The following is a 10,917-nucleotide window of genomic DNA, read 5'->3' on the forward strand; positions in this document are numbered from 1 at the left end:
TTTAAAGCTACCCAAGGTCCTAGCCTCTATCACCCTACTGGGAAGATTGTTCTACGCATCCATAACTCTGTTCAATCTGTTAGGTAAGACACATATGCAACAGTTAGACAACTTTATTCCGAAACGTTTCGCCTACACAGTAGGCTTCTTCAGTCGAATACAGAAAGTAGGCAGGAACAGTAGAGATGTGAAGACGATGTAATCAGTCCATCACCCTTAAAGTCGTAGAATTTGAGGTTGTCAGTCCCTCGGCCTGGAGAAGTTCAGTTCCATAGTCAGGAACTATCTGAAGATCAAGCGACAGTGCGGAGACTTAAATACTGTCGGAAGGAGAGGTGCAGGGTAGTAGTAGTAGTAGTAGTAGTAGTAGTAGTAGTAGTAGTAGTAGTAGTGAGAGGCAACTGAGAGGTCATGTCCCTCTCAGATCCAACCCTTCTCACTTGAAAAGCTTGTCCAAGGTGTTTTCTGTACCAAGATGCCACGTGTTGCAGTGGCTGACAAGATGAACATCAAAATGGTATACAATACCGACAGGTTGTTAGGTAAGACACAATTTGATGTTCATCTTGTCAGCCACTGCAACACGTGGCATCTTGGTACAGAAAACACCTTGGACAAGCTTTTCAAGTGAGAAGGGTTGGATCTGAGAGGGACATGACCTCTCAGTTGCCTCTCACTACTACTACTACTACTACTACTACTACTACTACTACTACTACTACTACTACTACTACTACTACTACCCTGCACCTCTCCTTCCGACAGTATTTAAGTCTCCGCACTGTCGCTTGATCTTCAGATAGTTCCTGACTATGGAACTAAACTTCTCCAGGCCGAGGGACTGACAACCTCAAATTCTACGACTTTAAGGGTGATGGACTGATTACATCGTCTTCACATCTCTACTGTTCCTGCCTACTTTCTGTATTCGACTGAAGAAGCCTACTGTGTAGGCGAAACGTTTCGGAATAAAGTTGTCTAACTGTTGCATATGTGTCTTACCTAACAACCTGTCGGTATTGTATACCATTTTGATGTTCATCTGTTCAATCTGTCAGACACTGCAACACAAGGGTATCTTGGTACAGACAACCTCTACTAGTGAGAACGGCTGGATTTGAGAGGGACCTGACCTCCCAGCATCTGAGTTCTTGCCTCTTCTAGTGACCTACGTCTCACCTCTTGGCGCTATATAAGTGCTCCATCCTGTCACTTCATCTCCATATTGTTTCATTCCATGGAACAATGCTTTTGTCCAGACTGAGGGACTGACCACCTCAAAACTTTAAGGGTGATGGACTGATTACATCGTCTTCAAGTATCTTCTGCTTCTATCAACTTTTCTGTACTCGACTGAAGAAGCCTACTGTGTAGGCGAAACGTTTCGAAATAAAGATACCTAACTGTTGCAACTCTGTTCTAAAACCAGTACTTACCTATGTCCTTTCTAAATCTAAATTTATCCAACTTAAATCCATTATTTCTGGTTGTTACCTGGTTCGACACCCTCAGTACTTTATTAATATCTCCTTTCTTTATGCCCGTCATCCACTTAAACACGTCAATTATATCTCCCGTCATTCTACGTCTTTCCAGAGAGTGAAGATTTATACGGGAGATTCGTTACACAGTAAATCATTTTAGTCATTCTTCTCTGTATGTTCTCCAATGAGTCTATATCCATCCTGTAGTAAGGAGACCAAAACTGAGCAGCATAATCTAAATGAGGCCTCACTAGTGATGTATAGAGCTGTAAAATAACTTTTGGGCTTCTGTTACTTATACTTCTTGAGATAAATCCAAGTAATCTGTTGGCCTTGTTGCACACACTTAGGCACTGCTGTCTTGGCTTTAGATTTCTGCTTACCATGACTCCCAAGACTTTTTCACATTCTGTATGATCAAGCTCTACTTCACCTAGATTATATCTTCGAGGGTTATTTTCATTACCAAGGACTAGTACCTTACACTTATCCACATTGAACTTCATCTGCCATTTTTCAGACCAAGACATTAATTTGTCCAAATCCTCCTGGAGTTCATTGCTATCCTCCTCAGAATGAATCATACGGCCTATCTTTGTATCATCAGCAAATTTGCTCATATCACTCGTAATCCCTTCATCAAGGTCATTAATGTAAATTATGAACAAGAGAGGGCCTAAAATTGATCCTTGTGGAATGCCACTAGTGACTAATCCTCATTCAGATTTGACCCCATTAATGGAAACTCTGCTTTCTATTGATAAGCCATGCCTCTCTCCATGCTAGAACTTTACCTCCTATACCATGAGCTGCCACTTTTCTTAAGAGTCTCTTGTGAGGTACTCTATCGAAGGCTTTACTAAAATCCAATTAACAATATCATATTCTTTATCACTGTCTACTGCTTCAAATGTTCTATTGAAGAACTTCAGTAAATTTGTCAGGCAGGAACGACCTCTCGTGAACCCATGCTGAGATTCATTAATCAAATTGTGTTCTTTAAGGCGACTTCTAATAATGTCAGCTATAATTGATTCTAGTAACTTGCCCACTATAAATGTCAGAGACTTATTGGACAGTAATTTGAAGGCACGGACTTATCCCCTGATTTGAAAATAGGAACCACATTAGCCATCTTCCACAACTCTGGCACAACACCAGTGTGGTGGGAATGGTTGAGGTAATAACAGGGTGGTGGGAATGGTTGAGGTAATAGCAGTGTGGGAATGGTTGAGGTAATAACAGTGTGGGAATGGTTAAGGTAATAACAGTGTGGGAATAGTTGAGGTAATAACAGTGGGGGAATGGTTGAGGTAATAACAGTGAGGGAATGGTTGAGGTAATAACAGTGAGGGAATGGTTGAGGTAATAACAGTGAGGGAATGGTTGAGGTAATAACAGTGAGGGAATGGTTGAGGTAATAACAGTGAGGGAATGGTTGAGGTAATAACAGTGAGGGAATGGTTGAGGTAATAACAGTGAGGGAATAGTTGAGGTAATAACAGTGTGGGAATGGTTGAGGTAATAACAGTGAGGGAATGGTTGAGGTAATAACAGTGAGGGAATGGTTGAGGTAATAACAGTGTGGGAATGGTTGAGGTAATAACAGTGTGGGAATGGTAGAGGTAATAACAGTGTGGGAATGGTTGAGGTAATAACAGTGTGGGAATGGTTGAGGTAATAACAGTGTGGGAATGGTTGAGGTAATAACAGTGGGGGAATGGTTGAGGTAATAACAGTGTGGGAATGGTTGAGGTAATAACAGTGGAGGAATGGTTGAGGTAATAACAGTGTGGGAATGGTTGAGGTAATAACAGTGTGGGAATGGTTGAGGTAATAACAGTGGGGGAATGGTTGAGGTAATAACAGTGTGGGAATGGTTGAGGTAATAACAGTGTGGGAATGGTTGAGGTAATAACAGTGGGGGAATGGTTGAGGTAATAACAGTGTGGGAATGGTTGAGGTAATAACAGTGGGGGAATGGTTGAGGTAATAACAGTGTGGGAATGGTTGAGGTAATAACAGTGGGGGAATGGTTGAGGTAATAACAGTGGGGGAATGGTTGAGGTAATAACAGTGTGGGAATGGTTGAGGTAATAACAGTGTGGGAATGGTTGAGGTAATAACAGTGGGGGAATGGTTGAGGTAATAACAGTGTGGGAATGGTTGAGGTAATAACAGTGGGGGAATGGTTGAGGTAATAACAGTGTGGGAATGGTTGAGGTAATAACAGTGTGGGAATGGTTGAGGTAATAACAGTGGAGGAATGGTTGAGGTAATAACAGTGTGGGAATGGTTGAGGTAATAACAGTGTGGGAATGGTTGAGGTAATAGCAGTGAGGGAATGGTTGAGGTAATAACAGTGAGGGAATGGTTGAGGTAATAACAGTGTGGGAATGGTTGAGGTAATAACAGTGTGGGAATGGTTGAGGTAATAACAGTGTGGGAATGGTTGAGGTAATAACAGTGTGGGAATGGTTGAGGTAATAACAGTGTGGGAATGGTTGAGGTAATAACAGTGTGGGAATGGTTGAGGTAATAACAGTGTGGGAATGGTTGAGGTAATAACAGTGGGGGAATGGTTGAGGTAATAACAGTGGAGGAATGGTTGAGGTAATAACAGTGTGGGAATGGTTGAGGTAATAACAGTGTGGGAATGGTTGAGGTAATAACAGTGGAGGAATGGTTGAGGTAATAACAGTGTGGGAATGGTTGAGGTAATAACAGTGAGGGAATGGTTGAGGTAATAACAGTGGAGGAATGGTTGAGGTAATAACAGTGTGGGAATGGTTGAGGTAATAACAGTGGGGGAATGGTTGAGGTAATAACAGTGTGGGAATGGTTGAGGTAATAACAGTGTGGGAATGGTTGAGGTAATAACAGTGGAGGAATGGTTGAGGTAATAACAGTGTGGGAATGGTTGAGGTAATAACAGTGTGGGAATGGTTGAGGTAATAACAGTGGAGGAATGGTTGAGGTAATAACAGTGTGGGAATGGTTGAGGTAATAACAGTGTGGGAATGGTTGAGGTAATAACAGTGTGGGAATGGTTGAGGTAATAACAGTGGAGGAATGGTTGAGGTAATAACAGTGTGGGAATGGTTGAGGTAATAACAGTGGAGGAATGGTTGAGGTAATAACAGTGTGGGAATGGTTGAGGTAATAACAGTGTGGGAATGGTTGAGGTAATAACAGTGGAGGAATGGTTGAGGTAATAACAGTGTGGGAATGGTTGAGGTAATAACAGTGAAGGAATGGTTGAGGTAATAACAGTGGGGGAATGGTTGAGGTAATAACAGTGGGGGGATGGTTGAGGTAATAACAGTGTGGGAATGGTTGAGGTAATAACAGTGTGGGAATGGTTGAGGTAATAACAGTGTGGGAATGGTTGAGGTAATAACAGTGTGGGAATGGTTGAGGTAATAACAGTGGAGGAATGGTTGAGGTAATAACAGTGTGGGAATGGTTGAGGTAATAACAGTGTGGGAATGGTTGAGGTAATAACAGTGGAGGAATGGTTGAGGTAATAACAGTGTGGGAATGGTTGAGGTAATAACAGTGTGGGAATGGTTGAGGTAATAACAGTGTGGGAATGGTTGAGGTAATAACAGTGGAGGAATGGTTGAGGTAATAACAGTGTGGGAATGGTTGAGGTAATAACAGTGGAGGAATGGTTGAGGTAATAACAGTGTGGGAATGGTTGAGGTAATAACAGTGTGGGAATGGTTGAGGTAATAACAGTGGAGGAATGGTTGAGGTAATAACAGTGTGGGAATGGTTGAGGTAATAACAGTGGAGGAATGGTTGAGGTAATAACAGTGGGGGAATGGTTGAGGTAATAACAGTGTGGGAATGGTTGAGGTAATAACAGTGTGGGAATGGTTGAGGTAATAACAGTGTGGGAATGGTTGAGGTAATAACAGTGTGGGAATGGTTGAGGTAATAACAGTGGAGGAATGGTTGAGGTAATAACAGTGTGGGAATGGTTGAGGTAATAACAGTGTGGGAATGGTTTAGGTAATAACAGTGGAGGAATGGTTGAGGTAATAACAGTGGGGGAATGGTTGAGGTAATAACAGTGTGGGAATGGTTGAGGTAATAGCAGTGAGGGAATGGTTGAGGTAATAACAGTGAGGGAATGGTTGAGGTAATAACAGTGTGGGAATGGTTGAGGTAATAACAGTGTGGGAATGGTTGAGGTAATAACAGTGTGGGAATGGTTGAGGTAATAACAGTGTGGGAATGGTTGAGGTAATAACAGTGTGGGAATGGTTGAGGTAATAACAGTGTGGGAATGGTTGAGGTAATAACAGTGGAGGAATGGTTGAGGTAATAACAGTGGGGGAATGGTTGAGGTAATAACAGTGTGGGAATGGTTGAGGTAATAACAGTGTGGGAATGGTTGAGGTAATAACAGTGGAGGAATGGTTGAGGTAATAACAGTGGAGGAATGGTTGAGGTAATAACAGTGTGGGAATGGTTGAGGTAATAACAGTGTGGGAATGGTTGAGGTAATAACAGTGTGGGAATGGTTGAGGTAATAACAGTGTGGGAATGGTTGAGGTAATAACAGTGTGGGAATGGTTGAGGTAATAACAGTGGAGGAATGGTTGAGGTAATAACAGTGTGGGAATGGTTGAGGTAATAACAGTGGAGGAATGGTTGAGGTAATAACAGTGGGGGAATGGTTGAGGTAATAACAGTGTGGGAATGGTTGAGGTAATAACAGTGGAGGAATGGTTGAGGTAATAACAGTGTGGGAATGGTTGAGGTAATAACAGTGGAGGAATGGTTGAGGTAATAACAGTGGGGGAATGGTTGAGGTAATAACAGTGTGGGAATGGTTGAGGTAATAACAGTGTGGGAATGGTTGAGGTAATAACAGTGGAGGAATGGTTGAGGTAATAACAGTGGAGGAATGGTTGAGGTAATAACAGTGGAGGAATGGTTGAGGTAATAACAGTGGAGGAATGGTTGAGGTAATAACAGTGAGGGAATGGTTGAGGTAATAACAGTGTGGGATTGGTTGAGGTAATAACAGTGTGGGAATGGTTGAGGTAATAACAGTGGAGGAATGGTTGAGGTAATAACAGTGGAGGAATGGTTGAGGTAATAACAGTGTGGGAATGGTTGAGGTAATAGCAGTGGAGGAATGGTTGAGGTAATAACAGTGGAGGAATGGTTGAGGTAATAACACTTGGACTCACTTTCCCAGTACAGCAAGATGACCACAACTCAAACACCAGAAATTTTAGAGTTGCTAATTCTACAACATATCTTATCATTATCAACATAGTGTGAAGCTGCAGGATTTTATCCAGCATGTCACATAAAATAGTTTGGCTGATCAGGAAGTGTCTGAAGAACATGTGTAGGTTAATATTATCATGTTCATGGCAAGTTGTAAACTGGCAGAGGTCATGAAGTGTATCAAGGTGGGGAGGTAATGAGGACTCAACTGGTAGAGGTCATGAAGTGTATCAAGGTGGGGAGGTAATGAGGACTCATCTGGTAGAGGTCATGAAGTGTATCAAGGTGGGGAGGTAATGAGAACTCAACTGGTAGAGGTCATGAAGTGTATCAAGGTGGGGAGGTAATGAGGACTCAACTGGTAGAGGTCATGAAGTGTATCAAGGTGGGGAGGTAATGAGAACTCAACTGGTAGAGGTCATGAAGTGTATCAAGGTGGGGAGGTAATGAGAACTCAACTGGTAGAGGTCATGAAGTGTATCAAGGTGGGGAGGTAATGAGAACTCAACTGGTAGACGTCATGAAGTGTATCAAGGTGGGGAGGTAGTGAGAACTCAACTGGTAGAGGTCATGAAGTGTATCAAGGTGGGGAGGTAATGAGAACTCAACTGGTAGAGGTCATGAAGTGTATCAAGGTGGGGAGGTAATGAGGACTCAACTGGTAGAGGTCATGAAGCGTATCAAGGTGGGGAGGTAATGAGGACTCAATTGGTAGAGGTCATGAAGCGTATCAAGGTGGGGAGGTAATGAGGACTAATCCCAAAAAAGGGGAAGACAGCATCAATTTCTTACATACAAGCATTTCATCATTGATCAGAGGTCAGTCGATAATTCCTTTTATACACGACCTTGATCCCTTCATATATTTTTTCACTTAGTGTCTTTATTGCTCCCTTTTCATTGTGAAGAGTGGGAGTCAAACAGTGCCGTCAAGAAGGTATTTCAGTGTGCAGAACATGAACCAGATTCTGGTATTTTCAACGTGTACATTATGACACAATTTTCTTGCCAGTGTTGCACCCACAACACTGGCAGCAATTTCAAGCATTCTCAATAATATAAATATTCTCTGTTGGCGAGGAGTAGGTATACATTGTCAGGTACGTGGTTTAGGTATACATTGTCAGGTACGTGGTTTAGGTATACATTGTCAGGTACGTGGTTTAGGTATACTTTGTCAGGCACTGAGTTTAGGTATACATTGTCAGGTATGTGGTTTAGGTATACATTGTCAGGTGCATGGTGTAGGTATACATTGTCAGGTACATTGTTTAATTATACACTATCAGGTACGTGGTTTAGTTATACATTGTCAGGTACTGAGCTTAGGTACACATTGTCATGTATATGGTTTAGTAATACATTGTCAGGTTCGTGGTTTAGGTATACATTATCAGGTACTGAGTTTAGGTATACATTGTCTGGTACATGGTTTAGTTATACATTGTCAGGTACGTGGTTTAGGTATACATTGTCAGGTACATTGTTTAGTTATACATTGCCAGGTACATCGTTTAGTTATACATTGTCAGGTACGTGGTTTAGTTATACATTGTCAGGTACTGAGTTTAGGTACACATTGTCATGTGTATGGTTTAGTAATACATTATCAGGTACTGAGTTTAGGCATACATTGACGGGTACGTGGTTTAGTTATACATTGTCAGGTATATGGTTTAGTTATAGATTGTCAGTTACGTGGTTTAGGTATACACTGTGAGGAACGGGGAGTGTGAACATGTTAGAAACAGGATGTTATTATCTGGCTCGTCAAGGTCACTCCTTGCACAGAATAAATAATTTCCACATGATTTGTTATTTAGTTAATGATCAAACTCCAAAATAAAACCAAGATGTAAATATAAAATACTTCATTTAATTAATTACAACTATTATTCATTAAAACTATTGGAATATATATAAGTTTGATGATAGTGATATATATATATATATATATATATATATATATATATATATATATATATATATATATATATATATATATATATATATATATATATATATAATAGAGTCCACCTCCTGTGCAATATATGGATCATTTAGAACTTAAATAATCTGTATTCTGCGAGAGAAACCTCAGATCACTGCCAGAGAAACCTCAGATTCACAACATGCTGCTTCACTGGGGGTTTCCTCAGTCAGACGCTTGTCGACAACCTCCTCTCCTGGTGAGATAAAGATGCTTGCTTGATTCTCGTGTGTCTCCTCCACTTCTTCATGTGAGTCGTCCGCATGAGAACACTCATCTGGCACTTCCCTGCAGGTGTTGGAGAGCAAGGTCAGGTTGTGGTATTGTGCCTCAACCCTCGAGGTCTCCTTGATGAGCCTAGCTGCAGGAGTGGGTCTCACAGCGTACACGTTCTGATACACATGTATTTCGTTCTCTTCCTTCTGCTTTTCGCTTCCTTGCAGGAGTGTGACTCCCGTCACGTAAGTGTTCTCCCTACCTGGCTTATTGGATACGACTCCTGAGTACCTCAGGTCGCTCTGAGATTTGCCACTTCGCAGAGTTTCGACTTTCTGGCGAATCTTCTTCAAAACCTCTTCGTCAAATTCTTCGTAAACCTGCCACGACAAAGAGTTATTAGCCAAAAATAAGTGTAGATAATTTTCATAGTACAGAAACCTAATGCTTTAAATAGTTTTATCTCAAGCAAGGAAAGGGTATAATATGACTGAAGATTAACTCACACATTTAGTAAAAGGAAGAGAAGCAGTGTATAAGAAACAATTAATGCCGAGTTACGAAAGACTTTTACTTACCGGGGATGACAGATGTGTTTTTGAAATCTGGCTTCTTTTGCGGCACCAGAGAGACAGCCAGATAAAGAAGAGTACCACCAGCAGGGTCGCTGTAGTTATAAAGAGCCCAGCCATTAGCCACACTCGGCTGAACGACAAAACTCGGGGAGGAATCTCCTGAAGATCTCTCGGCAGGCAGTTGAAGAGGACATGAGCCCCTCCCTCTGCAGAGATGACGAAGCTTTTGTAGTTGTAGAAGAACCGTCTGTACTGCGTCTGCAATGAGTGTGATGTATTGCCGACAGTTACATTCAGGGCATGCAAGTTAGGCCCCATGGACGATTTCCTATAGTACTCCACGTCAATGCGAATCCATGGCTTCAATTTGGAGAGTACCAAGTCAGAATTGTGGATGTTTATTGTCTCCCTAGTCTCGAAGATTTCTAGTAGACTTCTTAATTTTAGTCTGAACTCCAGCTTCTTGAAAGACAACTTGGGGCGGATAAAGAAGGTGAGAGACTTGTCATTAACTTCTTTGACCATCTGCAAACCTAAACTGTTTTCCGTAATGTTCAGAAATATGCATTTTTTCTCTTGCCTCACTTTTTGCATCACCTTCTGATTATCCATTTCTAGACCGGATGAGTAACTGTCAGAACGGTCAGTTTCATTTTCTGACGCAGACACTGGGAGGGTCGTAGTGATTCTAGAAGTACCAACTGGAGAAGAGCCTAGCAAGGCAGCAATGATACTATGATAATCCCTTGGAGGAGAGTTTTGCAGGACAGTAGTGATGCTGTGATCAGACTGTGATGGTAAGCAGCTCACGGGATTGAAAGTCCACAATATTCCACACAAGATGAAAACCGTCAACGGATGACATTCCATCGCGATTTACTTCAATGATAAAGCAACAATAATTTCAGGTTCACAATAGAGAACGATCTTGCACAATGGAAGTTCTTGGGTGCCACTGAGTGCCTTGCTAGCGAGCTAGCGTGCCACTGAGCGTCTTGAGTGAAGGGCAGGATAAGAAGAAGCAAGTAACTAACAGGATATGACTCAATGAGATCACGAGAAACTTTCAGACCTAAACAATAAAGCCTAGCGACACTGATTCCTTTGTAGATCCGGTTACTTCCGAGCACCAGCCAGCCTGAAGCAGCTTCCTTAAATATCAATTAATCCCAGGAAATTTTGAAAGGAAGAGATATTGATGACGTGAGTACATGATATTTTCCTGGCTTGATAATACCTTGATGTCTATTAAACTTAAGGGTAAATGGTTGTAACGACGTTATATTGTCCATAATTCTCAGGCAGATGAATTAAAAGGCACAATACCGTGACTGGAACAATACACAAATAACTTACACATAAGAAAATGAAACTTATGAAGACGACATTTCGGTCTGACTTG

At 41.5% G+C, this 10,917-nt stretch overlaps 1 protein-coding gene across 1 annotated transcript; it reads right to left on the reverse strand.

The window, feature by feature from the left end:
- Positions 1 to 8,768: 8,768 nt before the first annotated feature.
- Positions 8,769 to 10,500, reverse strand: LOC138855022 (uncharacterized). Its single transcript, XM_070101726.1, has 2 exons — positions 9,519 to 10,500; positions 8,769 to 9,320 (listed from the first exon to the last, which is right to left on the reverse strand). Exons 1-2 carry the CDS (start codon positions 10,383 to 10,385, stop codon positions 8,832 to 8,834), a joined length of 1,356 nt encoding a protein of 451 aa, XP_069957827.1. The 5' UTR covers positions 10,386 to 10,500; the 3' UTR covers positions 8,769 to 8,831.
- Between the last annotated feature and the right edge of the window lie 417 nt (positions 10,501 to 10,917).

This window comes from Cherax quadricarinatus, chromosome 5 (genome assembly GCF_038502225.1).
Source record: "Cherax quadricarinatus isolate ZL_2023a chromosome 5, ASM3850222v1, whole genome shotgun sequence".
Lineage (NCBI taxonomy): Eukaryota > Metazoa > Arthropoda > Malacostraca > Decapoda > Parastacidae > Cherax > Cherax quadricarinatus.